General features: G+C 43.5%; 1 protein-coding gene across 1 annotated transcript in view; it reads left to right on the plus strand.

Moving 5' to 3' along the window:
- Nucleotides 1-23,224, plus strand: part of RNF130 (ring finger protein 130) — a 144,684-nt gene that overhangs the window by 107,516 nt on the left and 13,944 nt on the right. The window contains 1 exon segment of the mRNA XM_037817468.1: nucleotides 1,972-2,176. Within this exon segment, the coding sequence (XP_037673396.1) occupies nucleotides 1,972-2,176 (205 nt within the window).

Genomic DNA, 23,224 nt, shown 5'->3' on the forward strand with positions numbered 1-23,224 from the left:
GACTTCTGCAGAAGTTGCGATTGTGTCGTCAGGTTTGTTCGTTCCCTGAAGTTTGGGTTTGGCCTTGCTGGTTGGTGAGCTGCGAGCAGTGGGTTAGGGGTGGGGTGGCCGAGGCCCTGGCGGGTGCTTCGGCCACTCCGCTGCGTGTGGCCCTCCAGATGGGGCAGGTGCTGAGTCAGCACTACTGACCAGCGAAGACCTCAGGGACTTCTACACGTCCTTGCTTAAGAGAAGTGAGCATCTGGGTTAGTGCTTTTTAGAGGAAAATAAGATTCCTGCAGGCCTCAAAAGAGAGTGAATGAGTAGTCTCCTCATGAAGCCAGATACTTAGTTTGACACAATAGGACAACTCATCATTTCCTCTTTGCAACCCAGAGGGATCTAAATCAGTCTATTCGAGACATATTATCAGATCCCAGTTTAGGCAGAGTCCAGTTTAGGCACAGTCCACTTGGTCTGTAACGCCTCATTTATCCAGTCTCCAGAGACGGAGGTTTTCTCAGTGCAGTTTCACTTTGTGGACTGTGTCATTCCCTGTCGTGGGAGTGGGCTGCACGCTGCAGGGTGCTCAGCAGCACCCCAGCCCCTGCCACTAAATGCCAGGGACACAGCGCCCCATCACAACAGCCAAAAGCAGTCCCCTGGGGAACAAAATCACCCCAGTTGAAACCGGTTTAACATACATGTCTGCCTCGTGCTGGGCACATGGTGGACACGTGGGAAATACTAACTCACCCTCTCTCCTTGTTCCAGCCCTGTTTTTTTTTTTTTTGTTTTTAACCCTTACTCTTAACAACGCTAATACTTTTCCTCTCAGTTTTTAATGACAGTCCTTCTAAAATACATTACAAGCTACCAAGGCTCCTGAAGTACAGTAAACCTCTGCTAACTGGGCATCATTATGAACACTGGTTATTCTGTGCTGTGGTTTTTCTGTTAACAGATCTTGGGGTGACGTAGAACAGAGTTCTTTACCCAAGAAGCCGTCAGCCTTGGGTTTGGTTGGCTGTCACTTCTCTGTACGGAAACTGTCTCAGCCACCCCCCAGCTCGGCTTCTCGTACGCTCTTCACCACAGGGGAAAGAGCTGCAGGCTGCCAGGAAAACCAGAGCTCCGTGTTGTTAAATCTGAAGACTTTATACCCATTTTTAGTTGGTGTGCTTTGGCCTGCAGGCAGCTCTACACGTCTCCTCCAGGATCAGGTGCTAAGGCTTTGAAGCAGCTTTCTGACAATTCCGAAGTCTTTTTAACTCTGATTTGCTGTAGGTTGTGTGCTTTACTTGTGTTTAAAGGTAGAAGATATTTTAAAAACTGACTACCAGATAAAATGGAGCATTACTGAGGAGTTACTAGGACAAATGAAGTAGTTTATGTCAACACCAACATAAGAGCCAAACAGCACAGTCTGCCGTTTCTTAAGTCCTTTGTCAGCGCTGTGATTAGTGGTTATGACTTCTTTCTGCTTCTGAGCTGTGTCTGCAGATGGCTATCGTTTCTTTAGAAAGATGTTGAGGCCAGTTTTCTCAGTTCTGCAGTGGATTTGGGTTTTATTGTACCATTTTGGGTTGGAGATTGTGTTCCTTTTCAAGAAAAATTCTTGGGTAAGAATGAACAGGATGGAATGGGAGAGAAATGAGAGGAAATCTCATACGAAAACGCGATATAGAGTCTTCTCTATAGAGTATCACACATTCAGAATTTTTTGTTTTCTTTTTTTAATCCTCCTATATAAATTTATTGAAAGACCCTTTTCTTAGGGTGCTGTTTAGCTGTTAGAGAATATATATGTGTATAAGAGAGAAAATATGTATGTATGTATAAAACAGTTAGTACTTATGTGTCAAGAAAGCTCCGTTCTAGATGCCTTATGTGTGTTCCCTTAACCCTCATAACAATGCTCTGACACCCTTAGAATTTTATAAAAGGATTTGTTGTTATTAGACTGATCTTTCTTCTGGAAATGTCTTGCAGCCAAATTTGCCCTGTGCGGAGAACGTGGCCTTTGACATGGAGAGGCTCACCAGGGCCCACGCGCTGAGCCGACGGTCTGCCCTGGGTGACCGCACCGGCGGCAGCTCCCCGGGCCTCGAGCCGCTGCGCGCTTCGGGGATGTCGCCTCTTCCTCAGGACGGGGAGCTCACTCCCAGAACAGGAGAGATCAACATCGCAGTGACAAGTAAGTGGGGCCCTTTGCCCGGGAGCAGGGCAGGTTTCGCTGTGTGTTCAGCGTGCAGCGACGGCTCCAGAGAAGCGCTAAGGCGCGGCAGGACCGGTGAGGGCGTCTGAAACCGGGAGAGGAGCGTGTGCACTTGCTGAAACGGACACTTGGAATCATGACGCTTTCTTTACGTTAAGGAGCTCATGCGTTTGCGTTTATTTGATAGTAATAGCTACCATTTGATGCGTAGTCATTCAGAGATTTGTTTTAGTATCTGTTTTGTAAACATGTTCTGAAATTGCTGCGTTGCAAACAGGTATTTTAAAAGGTGATTTTGGAATTTGACGTAGACTTGTCCATGGCCTCTCTGGTACATTTTACAGTTGTGAGCACTAGTGCTTTTTATTTCTCAAGCTTCAGGCAACCTAGTAAGAAAAGTAATCTAGAATTTGAACATAAAAATATACCACTTGAAGAAATAGTTGAGATGGTCTATTGTTGCTTGCTTTATTTTATACTTTCTATGGAAGTTTGTTCAATGTTGATCTCTCGGCACCTAATACTCTGATGTAGTTGTCCACAAGGCAGGAGAGAATCCAGAGGGCAATCTGCCTAAAAACATTCACTGGGCTAGTTATGAGCATCACGATCGTTGGGCTGTCGGCGAGAAGGACAGAAACACACCAAGTGCTGTGAGGGCAAAGCCTTGGTATGCAGGGCTGGTGGGCGTGTGTCTGGCATCCTAGAGATGCCCTGTAACAAATCAGCTGTCCCTTTACGTGTTCTTTTCATCTCACGCCTCTCACTCCATCTCCCTGTTGCCGTTCCCCTGCTGCCTTCTCCAGCTGTGCTCTTGCTTCCTGTTACAGCTCCAAGCCCTGAATCTGACAGGCCTGCGCTTAACTCCGGGAGTCAGTACGATGGGTGCACCTGTTACAAAATGCTTTGCCTTGACCCCTGTTGAGACTTGTGTGGTCCAATTGAAGTATACATGTTTTTAACCAACCAGAAATTATTATTAAAAAACAAGTTACCCAAGCTTTACTCTGTCATTTACCTAAACTCAAAGAACCTTCATTCACTAATGAAATAAATGAAACTATTCTTTGATATAGTTTGACTCATTTCTTCCATTTTCCAATGACTTGTTTTAACAACATTTCATGTTTTCTTACTTTGGCATTTAGATTTTATGATCTAGATTTCTAAAAATTGACCTAGTAGTAATAAAGGAGACTGTGGTTGTTGGTTTTTAATGAGTAGGCCTTTCATTGATCAGACATTTATTGAGCACCTACTACTACATTAAGTACCGAGCCTGTAATATTTCATGTAGAAACATCCTTTCAAAATCTTACATTTTGATGAGAAAAATATTACTTCATGGGCCAAATTAATCACCTTAAGCAAAATTTACACACGACGTTAGTTTAAAAAAAAAAAAAAATCGTGGTTAAATTAGACCAGAGTTTCCTCTGCTTTTCCTTCCAGAGCCCTGTAGCTCCGTAACATCCTCCACGCATCCAGCCGGCTCCACGGAGGGCAGGCACGCTGAGTCAGCACTGGTGGCACAGCAGGGCCAGGGCCCCATTGGGATGTGCTGAGTCAGCCCTGGGGGCACAGTGGGGCCAGGGCCCCATTGGGGTGTGCTCAGTCATGGGGGCCCAGTGGGGCCAGGGCCCACTGGAGGGTTGCTGCGGTGGGTTCCACTCCTTTTAGGTCTCTCCTTTTTGTTACTGAGATCCACACGAATGTGCATGGTATATTCAGAATTAGAAAACGGAAACCTAATTTGAAATTCAAAAGATTAGTCTGTTTATCATGTAAAAAAGCATCCAAGAAGGAAAAAAAGAATGCTGTGTTATTCTCCTTGGTGATGACGACCATGGAGCTCTTAAGTTTTTTTAATGTCAATATACATTTTTCCTAATTTTAAGATATATACAGTTGAAAAGGTGGATTTTATATGAATTCTTGATGTTCATTTTGACTTGAATAAAAACCTCATAAAATCATTCTACCAATGAGGAATTTGTAATCTAAAAACAGTGGCTGCGTTGTTATCCACAAAGAAAGGGTTTGCTAAGCATTTTAATCATCTAAACCAAGGTGGATAGACGATGGTTGTGCAGCAAGCTCAGCACCCTGGAACCCTGCAGAGCAGTTCTTAACCTTTAAAGGACACCACCTTTAAAACCTAATGCAGGTTTAATAACCTTCCTCTAGAAACACGCCTGGGCACACACCATTTTGCATACAGTTTTAAGTTAAGTTCATGGATCCCAGGTTTAAAAATATCCATGTTAGATGCAGCTTTTGCATATGAGCAGTGTGCATTCCAAATGTATTTCTTCTCTCTGCTTTATTGCAAATATATGGGAAATTGTACCATGTAACGCTTTGTTAACCCAGTCCTAGTTTTGTGTATTCTAGGAAATATTTTACAATTAAGACTTTTCAAGAAGTGAGATTGGTTCTCAGGGTCGTTGTTTTTTGTTCTTTTTTGTTGTTTGCTTTGAGTTTTGTTGTTTTTGTTTTTGTTTGGCTTCTCAATAAATATGGTATTTAGAATGGTACCTTGACAGTACAGGCTTTGGAAAGTTAAGGGAGAATATTAACTGATTTCCTGGCTCCAGAGAGAAAGATGAGATAAAAACCCGTCAAGTTCTGTGTACCGAGGTTTTCAGCTCTTTGGCGGGCCTGGAAGCTCAGGCAGCACCTGTGCGTTCTACCTGTGCCTGATGATGCCTGAGCAACCAATGCTGATCCTTTCTACGAGACGCCAGTGAGATGTTCTTTTTATGTAAATATCATAAGTAAATCCACGCATAAGAGAAAAGAATGTAGACATGAATGCCGTGGAAGGCCCACTTGTGTGCAGACTGTGAGGAGAACCCACAAGGTCTTTGACAACCACTGCTCCATATTTCCAAGCCTTTAAGACTGAGTGATGCCACCATGCAGAAGTGACAAACCGAAGAAGGAAAGAAGGTTCTGCGTATGGCTAGTCCATTTCACTGTCATTGAAATGAATTAAAAAAAAAAAAAAAAACTATGTCCCTGTGCGATCTTATAAACCTGTTTTCTCGACACATTTTTGATGGCCACACTGCTCACAAACCTCAGGACTTACCTGGAAGAAATGGTTGGGCCGTGTTTTCCTTTCTCCTCGCAGCTTTCTCCCTTACTTCCACTAACCTTCTCCAGTCAGTAGCTCTGGCAAACCTCCTCCTGCTTTACTTCCTGAGGCCAGTCTTGGCGTACGCCTCCGTTGACACCTGCTTCGTTGCATTTGAGGGAAATGTTGACATCGATTTGACTTAAGCCTTCTCCCCAGAGTGATTTCCTCCCTTTCCTTTGTCAACAGAAGAGTGGTTTATCATTGCCAGTTTTGGCCTCCTCAGTGCTCTCACCCTCTGCTACATGATCATCAGAGCCACAGCTAGCTTGAATGCCAATGAGTAAGTAACAGATCGTTCGGTTTGTTCTTTGGGTTGCATGGGCCACATGATCCAAGAAAATACGTCGAGTGTTTTTCATGAAGGTGGTGAGAATTGGCTTTCCACCAGTTTCAAACCAACCTGGGATCACATCTAGCAAAACAGTTTGTTTCATGAACATATATTTTTAGTCAGTTACACAGGTTGGGAGCTCTCCTTGTTCAACAACAGCTCACTTGTGAAAAGATCCAGGGGTCTCACTGGGGTCTCATCACCACCATCCTAGAATGAATCACAGTGTAACACAAGTGCTGGGGACACAGTGCAGCCTTCTGACTAAGATGCCCCTGTCCTGGTGCTTCGGAGGAGTGTCCGCCCTGCTGTGTGCTCGCCAGGCTCCTCCTCGGGGTCTTGCAGGAACTGACGCCAGCCTGTGTTCAGAGAACATGGCCTGGCTAGTTAGCCCGCAGGGACAACACACGAGGAAGCTGTCAGGAGGAAGGGAAAGTTAGTGTAGACTCATCTCCAAAGGGCAAAATGAGGGCAAAGGGGCAAATTGCAGGAGGACAGGCTCACCTAGGTTTGCCTTGGGGGGTGGAGAGTGCCCGGGCGGGGATGCAGGCTGGGGCGGCATTATGTGGGCAGGGCTGCTTGGGCGAGCTCTTTTCAGAGGTAGAAAGTTGGGCTGCATGACTGTTAAGATCCCTTTCGAGCCAGTGACTTCCCAAGAGCGGCTTTCCACAACAGGGGAAATATCCAAAGGGTTTTTGGTTTTGTTTTGTTTTTTTTGTTTTAAATTTAGGGCATTTACTGTTGGATATTTTTGAGTCCTTTCTTTTACCAGTATTTGTGAAAACTAATTAGAGATGAATGCAACCTTGGGGCACTGCCCAAATTTGAACCCAAACTGTACCAGATGGAATTCATGTGCCCTCCATATTCAGTTATGTCCTGGCTCTTTACTTGATTAACAGTAACCAAACAACCTCAGGCAGTTAATTTAATTGGTTGCCCATTGTCTGGCTGTAGAAACAACAGGCAAGTAACATCTACTTCCTGTGACATTTTATCTAGATTTGTTGGTTAGAGCCTTATGAGAAATGCTGTTTGGCAACCCTGACCCACTACAGACTGGGAGGATGTCATGAGCGGTTGGCACTCTACCCTTCAGATGGTGCTTCAGGTTCATCCGTCTGGTCAACAGCCAGCTGCTTCTGTCAGGCCCGCCCTGTAGTGTTTTCCTTCAACGTAACACAGTGTCACCTGCTCGGACGCTGTACAGTCGGATGCAGTTGACTCCATGCCCCTGCCTTTCTTAGCTGTGAGGTCTGGGTGGTTATATTTGTCTGAAGTTCAGTTTTCTTGCCCATTGAAAACAGGGATAATTGTAGACCAAGCCATAGGTTGTAAGAATTAGAATGTAAAGTGCTTGGCACAGTGCTTGGTACATAATAAGTGCTCAATAAATGTTAGCCAAAGCAGTTCCACTGGGATTCTTTTGCAGTCCTATGAATAAAATGGCCATCTGCCTTTGTCATTGGTAAATGAATTTGATTTCTTCCGTGAAATAGCGTACAGAGCCATACACACTCCACAGGTGCCCGTGATACAGACCTCAGCTCGGAGGGAAATACTTATTTTACCCACAGTCACCCCTTTGGCTTACTCCCTTGCTGACCCATCAGAGCAGATAGTGTAAGCCCATGTAAAAATCTCACAGATGAGTGGTAACAGCAGGAACGGCACTCTGGGCACTTTCAGAGAGTTACAGAGTAATTTGGCGGTCACTGGACAGCCACAGAGCATCTTCGAGATGCTCGGTTTATGCACCAGATATTCTCGAGAACCCTCCATGGGCGTGCCGGCTGTTAAGCTCCTGGGCCTGATGTTTCCGTCCATGCATAAATGCCTTCATGCTTTCACACCCAGGTCACAGGTGCTGCATCCATGTCTTCGTCCTGCCCATCTGCCATCAGCCCTGTATCAGGTCGATCCTGGAGTTGTTTGGAGTTGTTCATTTGAATGCTGTTTCTGTGCCTTTGGTCAAAACCACCGTGAAGGACAGTGTTCATGATCCCATTTCTAGAGAGAAATCGGAAGGGGAAGCGTGACTGTGTGTGCGTGTGCACGAGAGAATGGTCACCAACACGCTGTTGGTGATAGTATCTTAAGTTACTGGACTTTTCGCTCCTACTTGTGCTTTCATATATTGACTTTTTTACAATAAACATAAATTACTTAATTTTTAGAGACTTTATTGTAGGGAAGAAAAAAAGATATATCCATTCTTACCCAGTGTCTCTTTCTCAAAAATGTTGATGAAAAATTCCTATGGAAAGTGTTTCAGCAAATAAATTTATGACCCTTCATTAATGAATTCTTTGAAATCTATCCTATTTCTCTTTTTTGACTTTATGTACCAAGAAACAGCCAAAATGAGATCCCTTTTTCATTTTAATTGCCTGTTTTAATTTCTTTTGTAGGATAGTCTCATATATAGTAGTTTCTGCCTTTGGGCATTTTTGTGATTTTTGTGGCAATCTGATGGTGAATGTCACCTCTGCAGGTACACCTACTAGAATGGTTTGCCTGTTGGACCGCGTTACTAGATACTGGTCTGTGTATTGTGATCCGGTCTAGTCACCCGCCCAACCCTGCGGGCAGATGAAGCGGATGGCCGTGGAAGCCAAGCACGGCCAGCCCGAGCCCTCCTGCCGAGTATGGGCCCAGCGGGGGCGGACATGCTCAGTCCTGTCCTTACCGCTCGGCACCCTTAGGGCCGCGCACCGTGGTCTCAGACCGGAAGCCCATCCGAGTCCCACGAGCCTTGGGTCACTCCCCTCTATGAAGTACTAATTGAGTACCCCACTATGACTAACTGTGCTTTGATAGTTTTTTAACACCTCAAACACATCTGGTGAATTTTGAGACTGCGTATATGAACAGGTTAGTAGTCAAACAAAGCAGCAAGTTAAGGCAAGGTAAATAGAATTATCTGTTAGTTTCTTTTATCTTTTTCTTAGTACCTAGATAAATAAGATTATTGAAGTTCAGTTTCCAAAGGTTTTCTGTTCTACTTTGTTATTCAGATAAACCTTGTGAGATCTCAGCATTTACCAGCTTATATTTGTGTCTATTTTTTCCCCCATATGAAAAGTAAATATTTTAATTATCCTTTTTCTTTGAGGAACAAATTGCAAAATATGTGGATGATGTGAAAGAGATTTTGAATTGAACGGGAAGTTTGACTAAGTGTCATCTAAAGCCCCTTTTCTAGTTCCTAGAGTTTGATTCATGGAAACATGCCCTAAGATTTGCAGAGGAGCATAGCCCAAACATTCAAGATTCAAAATAATCTTGGGAGGAGGAATGGGTCTGATGTGGTTTACGTGATGAAGTAACAGGAACAAACATAAAATTCTGTAGTACAAACCTGAGGTCAGAAGGCTGTAGCTTTGCTTGTCCAAACAGTACTGCTTGTGAGCCTTCCTCCTTTTAGGTGTGTTAGTAGAAATTACAGACCCGGCAAAAGGAAGTAGTGATTCCACTTGTACTCTCTACTGAGTATTTCTGAATCATTCTGCCGAGGACACTTTTTAAAAGAACGCTCACAGATCAACAGGTCTCCTGGGGTGCTTAGCTCAGGAAAGAGGAGGCTCAGGCATCGTGAGAAGTGTCTCAGGCGTTTGAAGCCTCCCAAAGAGAAAAGAGCTGCTCTTCGCTGAGCAAAGAGCTGTCTCCCAGATTGGGCTCTTTTACCCATCCTGTCTTGGGTGAGACCCATACTTGCCCTGTTGACTAACCAGTGAGCACAAGAGGGTGATACTTCCTGTAGAACTGGAGCTCTGGAGACAGCCTCAAGGAGGTAGATTTCCACTTAAAATCTAAGAAAGAACTTCCTTCCAGTCCGAAGTGTCCATCCGGGACGGGATACTTTGGAAGCTGGTGAGCCTGCCTGGACCCAGTTATTCAAACGGGCTGTTTCGGGGCAGCTCCTACGTCCGGTGCACGTGTCTAAGATTCCCTCCATTCTCCTGGGCCCTGCTAAATGGTCGGTCCTAAAAAGCCCCTTCTTAGGGGAGATCAGGGCCCGAGGAGAGGAATTGGGTTTTCTTCCTGCTGCCTCTTTTGAATCTTGCGTATCAAGAGCAGTTCCTCAGACTTTTTTTTTTTTTTTTACCATCTCACACCATAAGTAATACATTTTACATTGAGGCCCAGTACTCCCAAACACATAACTGAAAACAGAAGTTTCACCTTTTCCCTACCACATGCAGTATTCTCCCGTATATCCTGTTCCATTCGTTTCTTTTCAGCGTGAGTCATGAACTCCTAAATTGATTTTACGACTTAGTAATGGGCTGCAGCCTGCAGTTTGAGAAAGACCAATCTCAAAAGAGTCTTGAATTTTTAGTTCTTAATCTCTAATACCTTTTGCCCACATTGGCACCTGTCTCGGGATGTTTTGTTTTTATTTTCCTTGGACTACCTTTCTTGTAGCAATTCCAGCAAAGATTTCATCTTACCCTCAGTTTGAGATGTATTGGTGGGCAGTGAGTCCTCTTCTTTAAACCACTGGGTCTCTGAAAACCTGATGACCAACGTGGGATGAGGGGCAGGGGTCCTTTGAGTGGAGCTCTCTACTGTCTCTGGCAGTGGGTTGTTTTCTTCCCATTTTTCAGACGTACCTTTGATATCATGGCTGCATTTATTGTTTATAATTTCTCAAAATGGCTGCAAAATTAATTAAGTTTAAAAATCTTGACTCACCATTAATTAGTCCTTGTAGCGAATACCCAGTTCTCCTGAGGAAGTATCATAAAGACAGTTTGTTGCCATAAATACGAGCCACCATAATCATGAAGCACAGAGCTTTGTGCGGAGTTGTTGGGAACGGCCTCACCCGAGCCCTTTCTGAAAAGGTTGGGCGAGCCCGTTCGCTCACTGGGATAGCATTCGTAACGCCCGCGCGGTGCCAGGCCGGGTCCTGCAGCCCGGTTCCTCTGGAGGGCGCTGGGGGTGACTGCGGAGTGACCGAGGCAGCGCTTGGTGCTGGTGCTGCCCTGGGGGCGGAGAAGGCCTCTCGGGGGGAGTTTAGGACCAGGCCAGCAGGAGCCGGGGTGCCAGGTGCAGACAAAGCCGAGCAGATTCGGGGAGTTGTGTGTGTGCTGTGTGTCCTGAAAGTGGCGGAGTGGCAGTGGGCCGCCGACGAATCGGAACTTTATTCTCGTAAGCAGTGGGTAACTTCAGAGGCATCGCAGCAGAAAGATAACTCCCAGTAGCTGAGAAGTTGCCTTGGAGTGAGATTGGAAAGCCAGTTAGGTAAAAATGTAAACCCAAAAGGGCTTAGTCTGGAGTTGAAGGGGGGGTCAGGGTGATGGGGAGAAGATGAAAGTGAGAGATGCTCGAGAGTTGTGTGCCAACCTAAGGATAAGCAATTTGGAATGCAGCCCTGGAACTCAGCAGAGAGGAGAGGACCAGAGCCAAAGACATGACTGAGAAGCTGGGAAAAGGAGCCAGCCTGCCCAGGGAGGCCGAGCAGAGGGCGAGCAGGGGTGCGGGAAGCCAGGGCTGCCCAGCGGGCCTGGGGATACGAAAAGGCAGCCTCAGCCCGAGGGGCACTGCAGGGATCTCTTGAGGCTTCATGACACTTCAGAGCACCTGGTGTAGGGCCACACACACCCCTGGGGAATAAGCTCTTCACATCTCCTTCCAAAAAAGCAATGGCCGTCTTGTCTGCAGGGTGAAAGAGACAAGCACCACAGATGTCAGGGCACCCAGTAGTTAGAACGTGTGTTTGGACTAGGAAAACTTACATCCTATAGTCATCGTCCCTGTATTCTTTAACCAAGATGCTATTCGAACTGTACATTCTCCTGTGTCCCTTTCGGGAGCATTACAGCACTTGTGGGATCACTCGTGCACTGGACCACAACCGGAACCTACTGGTTTCAGGATCAGGCTGAGAGCTCACTGCCCCTACCACGGGCTGGGAGGGAGTTGGGGACTGTCGCCAGGCCACCCTCACCATCTGGTTAGGATCCTGTTCTCTGTTATTTTAAAATTTCAGCAGCTGCCCGTTGACGCATTCATGACCTCTCTTTTTTTTCCTTTTATTCCATAGGGTAGAATGGTTTTGAAGAGGAAAACAAAAACTGCTTTCCGACTGATTGCCTTGAAGGAAAAAAGAACCTATTTTTGTGCATCATTTACCAATCATGCCACACAAGCATTTATTTTTAGTACATTTTATTTTTTCATAAAATTGCTAATGCCAAAGCTTTGTATTAAAATAAATAAATAATAAAACGAAAAGATGGTGCCGTTGTGTATTTTTCGCCCATTTGTGTTTGGAAGATGATGTGGCGGTCGCATAGCAGATGTCATTTACGTGCATTTCGGGGACAGAATGTGCTCGCGGCTCCCCACGGTGAGGACAGCGACCTGCTTCTGTGGTCGTGTTGGTTCTTACCTTCACCCGAATAGGACGCCAGGACGGAGACCGCCATGGGCGCGGCTTCAGTGTCCCCGAGGTGGCTCGCTGATCCCGTCTGTCCCTTTGCGGGCGGCGCGTCTCCTTCCCCAGAGTGCCGGCCGCACAGCAGCAGGGACGGCGCGCGCTCGTTCACTCGCGTTCAGCCCCGCGTCCCCCTGCCGCTCGGGCTTTCCAGATAGTAAGTGCTCAATAAATACTCATGGGTTGAAAAGATGAGTGTAAGAAAGATTTTCCAAAGTACGCATTGATTAGTGATGAATTATGTCTGTACTAGGTTTTTTAACCTTGTTGCCTTACTATTCTTTTAAAAATTACAAATCCTGGAGAGTTGGATGAAAGTAATTGTATGTATGTCAGTGAAATACTTTTTGTCAATGAGGGAATTTTGGAAATATTTTATATTATATAGAGTTCTGTGCCTGAAAGATTATCGGTGTTTGAAAGTGTTTTGAGCAGTGAATTCTCGTCCGCCTTTCACTCTCATCTGAAGGAGGAGAACATAGCCCCATTGGTAACAGACACTCGCTGTATCAGTGATTCCCAAATCTGTAGGTGGTTAAAGGATTTTTGCTGCTTTTTTTTTTTTTTAAGATAAAATTCACATACTATAAACTTCACTTTTTTAAAGTATTCAACTCAGTGCTTTCTAATTATATTCACAAGGTTAGGCAAGCATCACCGCAGTCTAATTCTAGAACATTTTCATCACCCCAAAAGAAGTCCCACGTGCCTCCCCTCCCCGCCACCAGCCCCTGGGAACCACTAATCTACTTTCTGTCTCCAGATTCTGGTCATTTCATACAAATGGAATCACACAACATTGTGTGATCTTTTGTGTAAGGCTTCTTTCAATTGCCCTGATATTTTCAAGGTTCCTCCATGTTGTATCTGTATATCATTCCTTTTTATTTTTTAGATCACTTGTAGGTTTACGGAAAAATCATGCAGAAAATACAGAGTTCCCAAATACCCCTTCCAGTACAGTTTTCCCTATTAAGATTTTGCATTTGTGTGGTACTGTTAAAACTGATGAAACATCATTATAATTACAGTGTTAACTGCAGTCACATTAGGGTTTGCTCTTGTGCTGAACAGTTCTATTCTAGTAACACTGTTCTGTCCTCAGGGCCTGACCAGCGGGCACCAGGCCTGCCCCTCCAGGCGCAGGAGGGACCCCCTTCCACACGCGGAGGTGGTCCTGCTCTCCTGGCCCGAGGTCTTTTTGGTGGCTCTTCCTTTGGTTTTGTCCGTCTCCATCCCTCTCGGTCCAGGCTGCAGTGGTTCTGCTCACCTCAGATTATTCATGGACCTTGTGGTCTCTGCGTGCAGTTCCAGCAGGTCCTCGGCGGCAGCCAGTCGGGCTTTCCGCACACCTTCCGGGTGACCGCGTCTCCCGTCTGAGTCCACTGAAATGACCGACTGCGTCCCCGTTCAGCTTCTCTAGCAAACAGTTGTTGAGGTGAGCCCTTTCTGGAGCCCTGACCTCTGGGGAGTTAGCCCAAAGGCTCGGGGCTGCCCGACAGAGCCACTGGCGGCTCTCGGCGCAGAGCATGCCGCCTGGCTGGGCCGAGAGTTCTCAAAGTCGTCTGTTCCTGGTACCTTGGTGCTGAAGAGTTTAATTCTCAGCTTATCCCCTTCCTCTCCATTTTACTGTGAACTGCAGGGAGAAACTAGGCTGCGTCTTCCACACTTAGCTTGGGAATCTCAGCCAAATATCTAGGTTCATAGCTTTCAAGTTCTGCCTTCCATCCGTCAGAATATAATTTGCCAAGTTGTCTGCCACTTTATAACAAGGATCACCCTTCCTCCAGTTTCTATAACATAATCCTCGTTTTCATGTAAGTCCCCACAGGAAGTCCTAAAAAGTCCACGTTTCTCCCAACAGTCTGAAGCAGTCTAGGCTTATCATCAAGCCCCTCACAATTCTTGTGCCCTCTACCCATGACCCTGTTTCAAAGCCATCTCCACATGCTTAGGTATTTGTCAAAGCAGCACCCCACTTTCTGGTAACCGAGACTGTTCTAGTTTCCTGACTGCTAAAAGAAATACCATGCAACGGGTTGGCGTAAGCAGTGGGAATTTGTTGGCTCAGGTTTTGAGGCCACGAGAAGTCCAAACTGGAAGCGTCAGCAAGGCGACTTCCTCCCTGGAGACTGGCGCTCTGGGGCTGGCTGCCAGCGATCCTGGGTCCTGGGCTTTTCCGTCACACGGCAGCGTACATGGCGCATCTCCTTTCTCTTCTGGGTTCCTCTGACTTCCAGCTCCCCGTGGCTCCTCCTTGGCGTCCAGTTTCCTTTACTTGTGAGAGCCTCAGCCACATCGGATCCAGGCCCAGCCTCGTGCAGTTTGGGCTCATCTTCACTAGCAACATCTTCAGAGGTCCTGTTTGCAAACGGGTCCTCACCCGCAGGACCAAGGGTTGGGACTGAACATGCCTTTGAAGGGGACATGATTCATTCTCCAACACATATATACAATAAAATTAAACATTTAAGCCACTTTATCCTACAATTTGGTGATGGTAGTGTGCTGTTGCCACCATCTATCTATTTTCAAAACGTTCCCATCGTCCTGAATAGAAACTCTGTCTAATTGAAGTACTAACCCCTATTCCCTGACCTACCCCATCTCCTGGTAACCTGTGTTCTAGATTCTGATTCTACGAGTTTGATTATTCTAATTGTTTCAAATGAGTGAGATCATACACTAATTGGCTTTTTGTGTCTGGCTTATTTCAAACAACATGAAGTCCTCAAGGTTCATCCATGTTATTGCATGTATCAGGACATCATTTCCTCTTACAGCTGAATAATATTCCATCGTATGTATAAACCATATTTTGCTTATCCATTCATCAGCTGATGAACACTTGGGTTGCTTTCATCTTTTGGAAATTGTGAATAATGCTGCTATGAACATCAGTAGGCAAATATCTGTTCAAGCACCTGCTTTCAATACTTTCGGGTATACCTAGTAGTGGGATGGCCGGGGCATATGGTAGTTCCACACGTAGCTTTCTCAGGAGCCACCACACTGTCTTCTGGAGTAGCTCCACCGTTTCACATTGCCACTAGCAACGAATGAGTGTTCTTCTCCGCATCCTCCCCAACATTTGTTATTTTCCATTTTTAATACCAGCCATTCCAATGGGTGTGAAACGGTATCTCATGATTTTGATTTGCATTTCCCTGGTGGCTGTTGATGTTGAGCACCTTTTCATGTGCATTCTGGCCATTTTTGTATCATCTTTGGAGAGAGATAAAAAGTCTTTTGCCTACTTTTTAATAGGGTTGTTTGTCTTTCTGTTGTTAAGTTGCCTTTCTTTTTATATTCTGGATATTAGTCCTTTATCAGATACGTGGTTTCTAAATATTTTCTCCCATTGTGTATGTTGTCATTTTACTTCCATAATAAAGTCCTCTGAGGAACAAAAGTTTTTATTTTGATGAGGTCCCATTCATCTATTTTTAATTTTGTTTTTTGTGCTTTGGATGTAAAGTCTTAGGAAACCGTTGCCTAACACAAGGTCCTGAGGATGCTTCCCTATGTTTTCTTCTAGGAGTTTGATAGTTCTAGCTCTTACGGAAATATCCTTGGTCCATTTTTAGTTGATTTTTATATACGATGTGAGGTAGGGATCCTTCTCTTTTTTTGCAAATGAAGATCCAGTTTCCCCAGCACCATTTGTTGAAGAGACTATTCTTTCCCAATTGACTGGTCTTTGCCACTTTGTCAAAAATCTGTTGGCCATAAAATGTGAGAGTTGATTTCCGAGCTCTCAATTCTATTCCATTGGTCTATATGTCTGTCCTTGTGCCAGAACTGTACTGTTTTGATTACTTTGGCTTTGTGATAAGTTTTAAGATCAGGAAGTGTGAGTCCTCCAACTTCATTTTTCTTTTTAAAGATGGCTTTAGCTATTTGGGGCCCTTTACCTTTCCGTGTAATTTTTATAATTGTCTTTTCCTTTTCTGCAAAGAAGGTTGTTGGAATTTTGATTGGGATTGCATTGAATCTATATTACTTCGGGTAGTATTGACATCTTGATATTTAGTCTTCTGGTCTGTGAACATAGAATATCCTTCCGTTTAGTTAGATCTTTTTAATTTCTTTTAGCAGTGTTTTGTAGTTTTATGCATACAGGTTCTTTACATCCTTGGTTAGATTTATTCCTAGATATTTGATTCTTTTAGTTGCTATTGTGAACGGAATTTTTTTTCTTGATTTCTTCTTCCGATTGTTCATTGCTTGTGTTTAGAAGCACTACTGATTTGGAGGTGTTGATCTTGTACCCTGCCATTTTGTTGAATTCATTTATTAGCTCTAGGAGCTTTGTCATGGATTTTTCAGGATTTTCTAAATATAGGATCATATCTGCTAATAGGGAAAGTTTTACTTCTTCCTTTCCAGTTTGCATGCCTTTTATTTCTTTTTCTAGTCTAATTGCTCTGGCAAAAAGTTCCAGTACAGTGTTGAATAACAGTGGTGACAGTGGGCATCCTTGTTTTCTGCCTGACTTTACAGGGAAAGCTTTCATTCTTTCACCATTAAGCAGAATGTTAGCTGTGTGGGCTTTTCATATATGCCCTATATCATGTTGAGGAAGTTTCTTTCTATTCCTAGTGGTCTAACTGAAATAAAAAAGGGTGCTATATTTTACCGGATGCCTTTTCTGCATCAGTCAAGATGATTTTGTGGTTTTGTTCCTTCATTCTGTTAATGTGGTGTGTTACATTAATTGATTTTATGTTGGACCATACCAGGGATAAAGTCCACTTGATCATAGTGAATACTGTTTTAATATGCTGTTGGATTTGCTAGTATTTTGTTGAGGATTTTTACATCTGTATTCCTAAGAGATATTGGTCAGTAGTTTTCTTTTCTTGTGGTATCCTTTTTGGCTTTGGTGTAAGGGTGATGTTGGCCTTGTAGAATGAGTTAGGTAGCTTTCCCTCCACTTCAGTTTTTTGGAAGAATTTGAGCAGAATTGGACTTAAGTCTTCTTGGAATTTTGGTAGAATTCCCCTGTGAAATCATCTGGTCCTGGACTTTTCTCTTTTGGGAGGTTTTTTATTCTATCTCTTTACTACAAATTGGTTTACTGAGATATTTTTCTTCTTGAGTCATTGTTAGTTTGTGTATTTCTAAAAATTTGTCCATTTCATCCATTTGTCTAATTCACTGGCATACAGTTATTTATAGTATCCATTTATAGTCCTTTTTATTTCTGTGGGGTTGGTAGTAATGTCCCCCTTTTCAGTTCTGATTTTTGTTACTTGTATCTTGTCTCTTTTTCTTTGTCAAGTCTGGCTACAGGTTTGTCGATTTTGTTGATTCTTTTCAAAGAACCAACTTTTGGTTTTGTTGATTCTCTCTATTGTTTTTCCATTTTCTGTTTCATTTATTTCTGCTCTACCTTTTGTTGTTTCCTTCCTTCTACTTGCTTTGGGTTGTTTGCTCTTTTTTCTCTACTTCTTCCAATTTTGATGTTGAATCTCTGATTTGAAGTCTTTCTTCTTTTTAAATGTAAGCATTTAGAGCTGTTAAGTGTCCCTCTCAGCCCTGCCTTTGCTGTATCCCATAAGTTTTGGTATGTTGTATTTTCATTTTTGTTTGCCTCAAGATATTTCCTAATTTGGCTTCGGATTTCCCCTTTAACCCATTTATTGTTTAAGAGTATGTTGTTTAATTTCTGCATACTTGGGAATTTTCCCTTTTCCCCTCAGTTGTTGATGTCTAGCTTCATTCTATTGTGGTCAGAGAATATACATTGTATGATTTCAGTATTTTTGAATTTATTGAAACTTGTTTTGTGACCCAACATATGGTCTATCCTGGAGAATGACCCATGTGCACTCGAGAATAATGTATACTCTGTGTTGTTGGGTGTGGTGTTCCTAAATGTCTTAGGTCTAGATGGTTTTCTGTATCATTCAAATCTTATTTATTCTCACTGATCTTCTGACTAGATGTTCTATCCCTTACTGAGAGTAGTGTGTTAAAGTCTCCTACTATTAATGTGGAACTGACAGTTTCTCCCTTCGAATGTGTTAGTTATTCACTTCATATATTTTGGGGCTCTGTTGTTATATATATATACATATATATATATTTGTAATTGTTACATCTTTCTGTTGAATTGTCCCCCTTATCAGTATGAAATGACCATCTTTGTCCCTCATAACTGTTTTTGACTTAAAGTCAATTTTATCTGATACTAGTATAGCCACCCCAGCTCTCTTTTGGACACTACTTGCATGGAATATTTTTTTCCCATCCTTTTACTGTCAATCTACTTGTGTCTTTGACTTTAAGGTGCGTCTCTTGTAGATAGTGTATAGTTGGGTTATGCCTTTTATCCTTTCTGCCAATCTTTGCCTTTTGATTGGAGTTTAATCCACTTAAATTTAAAGTCACCACTGATAATACAAGTCTTTCTTCTGCCATTTTGCTAGTTAGCCTTTGTAAGTCTTATACCTTTTTTTGTCTCTCATTTCCGTTAATGTCTACTTTTTTATTTATTTGCTTGCTTGTGTGGTACCATATTGACTGCCTTCTCACTTCTATCTGAGTATATTTTTCATCTGTTTTCTTGTGGTTGCCATAGGGTTAAAATTTAGCGTTCTAAATATATAACAATTATATTTGGTTTGATACCAACTCATCTTCAATAGCATGTGCATATACTTTTCCTATACACTTATGTCCCCCCACCATTTTTTGAACTTTTTACCACTTACATCTTTGTACATTGTATGTCCAAAAACCTAGATTTATCATTATTTTTATGCATTTGCATTTTAGCACCTGTAGGAAGTAAGAAATGAAGTTACATACCAAACAATGCAATGCAATAACATTAACCTTTATAATTACTCAGCTGGTTACCTTTACCACAGGTCTTTATTTCTTCATGTGCTTTGAACCACTGTCTAGTGTCCTTCCCGTTCAAATCTGAAGAACTCCCTTTGACGTTGCTTGTAGGGCAGTTCTAGCGGTGATGAACTCCCTCAGCTTTTGTTTATCTGGGAATGTCTTAATCTCTCCCTCATTTTTGAAAGACAGTCTTGCTGGATTTAAAATTCTTGGCTAGCAGTTGTTTCCTTCAGCACTCTTAAGTATTTCAGCCCACTGCCTTCTTGCCTCCATGGTTTCTGATGAGAAATTGGCACTCAATCAAATTGGAACCCCCTTTTATGCAACGTGTTGCTTTTCTCTTGCAGCTTTCACAACTCTCTCCTTGTCCTTTGCATTCAATAGTACGATTAATATATGAAGGAATGTATTTTTCTTCATATTTTTCCTGTTTGGTGTTCTCCCAGCTTCTTGGATGTGCATATTCACTTCCTTTGCTAAGTTTGGGAAGTTCTCTGTCATTACTTCTTTAACTGTTCCTTCTGCCCCTCTCTCTCTTTCTTGTCCTTCTGGGACCCCATAACACATATTGGTGCACTTGATGGTGTCCCATAGCTGTCTTAGCCTATTTTCACTTTAATATTTCTTTTCTTTTTCTGTTTCTCAGCCTGACTCATTTCATGTGTCTTGTCTTCAGGTTTACTGATTTTTTCTTCTGTCAGCTCCATTCTGCTCTTGAAACCCCCCTGGGCATTTTTCATTTCATTACTGTGGTCGTCAACTCCAGTGGTTCTGTTTGGTTCCTTTTTAAAAATTTCTACCTCTGTTTAGCCTCTCATGTTGTTCATTCATTGTTTTCCTGGTATACTGTAGCTCTTTCTCTGTACCCTCTTTCATCTCCTTGAGCATTTTTAAGATCATTTTTTTAAAGGCTTTGTCAGTGTATCCATATTCTCTTCTTCACTGGTAGTGTTTTGTATTTTTTTCCTCTTCCTTTGGATGGGCCATTGTCTTCCTCTTCCTTTGTTTGTCTTCTACTCTTTTGTTGAACACTGTACATTTTAATATTTTAAAGTGTTAACGCTGGCATTTACTCCCTGGGGTGTCTGTTTCCTGGTTTTGTAACCAGCTGGTGACAAGGCAGATTTTCTTGAGCTCCAGCCCTGCTATCAGGAAGGCCTGCACAAGGCGAATGCAGTGTGCACGGTTTCCCGTCTCTTTCTGGGCCTCTGTCTTGTCCTGGGCTCTTGCTTGTTGTTGTTTTGGAGGTCCCCTGTCTCCAGGAGCTTGGTTATCTCCTCTGTTTCCCAGGGGACAAACCTCTCTCTTTCAGGTATCTGAAGCTGGCAGGCCTTTGTCCCAGACTGTCCACCTCTGTAGTTTTTTACGCTCCTTTCGTTGTCTCATGCTGCCTTTGCCTGGAGGGTAAATTCTGGGAGGAGGGTCCCCCGGGGAGGACTTTCCCAATTCAGTCTTTCCAGCCAAAGCAGGACCGGGGACCCACAGAGGGGGTGCAGACCTGCTCCACAGGGCCCTGTAGAGGAAGGGGTCAGGAAGGGAACCGGAGACTTCTCCAGCAGATCCCCAAAGCTGAGCTTTCCTGGCCAGCCCAGCACAGGCAGCTCTTCAGCTGACTGTCCCCGCAGCCCTGAGGAAGCACTGCTTATATATATAATGTTAAATATTTATTGTAGGAATTGGCTCATGTGACAGTGGAGGGTTGAAACAGTGTCTGCCCTCAGAGCCGGGACCCAGCAATCCAAATTCACTAATCAAATGCTGTACCAGCCACTGGCTGTGCCCCTCTGTTCTTGGGGAAGAGGACCGTATGGCCTGTCTGCCACCAACCACCAGCCAGGTACCGGACCCCACAGCGGCCCACGTGAGAGTGGGGAGGAGCTCCGGGAGCCACCACACAGAGAGCAGTTTACAGTTCCTTTCCCTGCCTCTCCCTCCCGCTCGTCCTGGATGCTGCCTGCTTCCGGCCTCTGGGGCTCCTAAACAGTTGTTTCTGACCCTTGCTGCCTGTTGAGTAGCTGTTTTGGTGGAAAGACTGAGTCCCAGAACTCCCTACTCCACCATCTTCCCCAGAAGTCCCTCTATTGCAATTATTTTATCAACCATAATCCATAGTTTACATTAGAGTTCGTTGTTTTTTTAACAGCCCCATAGTTTTTTTTAAATTTTTATTCTAGTAACATATATACAACCCAAAATTTCCTTTTTTAACCACATTCAAATATAGAATACACAGGTGATCGCATTCCTGATACAGTGCTGCCAGCACCACCCGTCCCCAAAGCTTTTCCATCACCCCAACAGAACTCCGTACCAAGTAAGCACTGACGCCCCATTCCCTGCCCACGCCTGGCTGCTGGTGACCTGTATGCCAGTTACTGAATCTATGAATTTGCTTATTTTTACATATCAATGAAATCCAATATTTGTCCTTGTGTATCTGGATCATTTCCACCGACATAATGTAATCAGGATTCATCCATGATGTCACATGTATCCAAGCTTCATTCCTTTTTACAGCTAATACTCCATTGCATGGATATGCCACACTTTGTTTATCTATTTGTCTATGATGGACTTTGGGTTGCTTCCATCTTCTGGCAATTGTGAATAAGGCCTCTGTGAACATCAGTGTGCAAATATCTGTTCAAGTCCCTGCTTTCAACTTTTGGGGGTATATATGCAGAAGTGGGATTCCAGGTCATATAGCAATTCTAAACTTAACTACCTGAGGAACCACCAAGCTTTTCTACAGCTGCACCATTTTATAATCCCAACAACAATGAATGAATGTCCCTGTTTCCCCACATCCTCTCCAACACTTGTTATTTTCTGTTTTTTAATGGTAGCCATTCTAGTGGGTGTGAAATTATATCTCATTGCGGTTTTGATTTGCATTGTCCTAATGACTAATGGTGTTGAGCATCTTTTCATGTCCTTTTTCACCATTTGTATATATTCTAAAAGATTTTAGTTTTACTGTTGTTTGTGATATTAATTATGGGGGTTTTTTCATACATTTTTCATATATATTCATTTATGAATAGTAAGTTCTTTTCTATTCTTAGTTCATTTAGTGTTTTTATCATGAAAAGATGTTAGATTTTTTAAAATGCTTTGTTTGCCTTAATTGAAATGATCATGTGGTGTATGTCCATCAATTTTTAATGTAGCCTATTACCTTGATTTTCGTATTTTCAACCATCTTTGCATTCCTGGGATAGATCCCACTTGGTCGTGGTGTATAATCCCTTTAACATGCTGCTGAACTTGTTTTTTGCTCATGCTTTGTTGGGATTTTGATTCTAAATTGGTAAAGGGTATTGGTGTGCTGTTTTCTTGTATTGAGTTCGTCTACCTTCGGTATCAGCATAATGCTGGCCTCCTAGGATGAGATAGTAAGTGCCCCTCCTCTTTAATCATCTGGAGTAGTTTGAGAATGATTGGTCTTAACTCATGTTTGGTAGAATCAGAATCACCAGGAATCCCTGAGGTTCCAGGCTTTTCTTTGTTGGGAGGTTTTGGATTATTGATGCCATCTCCTTACTTGTTGTGCTGTTTTGGATGTATTATGTCCCCCAAAACGCCATTATTTTTGATGCAGTCTTGTGTGGGCAGGAAACGTATTGGTGTTGATTGGGTTGGAGACTTTTGATTGGATGTTTCCATGGAGATGTGATCACTCATCTGTGGGTGAGATCTTTCATTGGATAATTTCCATGGAGGTGTGGCCCTGCCCATTCATCGTGGGCCTTGGTTAGTTTGCTGGAGCACTATATAAGCTCAGACAGAAGGAGCGAGCTTGATACAGCCAAGAGGGACACTTCGAAGAACTCACAGGAGGTGAAGGGGGAGCTTCAGCTTACAGAGACATTTTGGAGATGGCCTTTGAAAGCAGACTTTTGCTCTGGAGAAGCTAAGAGAGGACAAACACCCCAAGAGCAACTGAGAGTGACACTTTGAAGAGAAGCTGAAGCCTAGAGAGGAACATCCTGGGAGAAAGCCACTTCGAAACCAGAACTTGGAGCAGATGCCAGCCACGTGCCTTTCCAGCTAACAGAGGTTTTCCAGACACCATTGGCCATCCTCCAGTGAAGGTACCCGATTGCTGATGTGTTACCTTGGACACTTTATGGCCTTAAGACTGTGACTGTGTAGCCAAATAAACCCCCTTTTATAAAAGCCAATCCATCTCTGGTGTTTTGCATTCTGGCAGCATTAGCAAACTAGAACACTTGTTATAGGTATTCAGATATT

This window comes from Choloepus didactylus, chromosome 24 (assembly GCF_015220235.1).
Source record: "Choloepus didactylus isolate mChoDid1 chromosome 24, mChoDid1.pri, whole genome shotgun sequence".
NCBI lineage: Eukaryota > Metazoa > Chordata > Mammalia > Pilosa > Megalonychidae > Choloepus > Choloepus didactylus.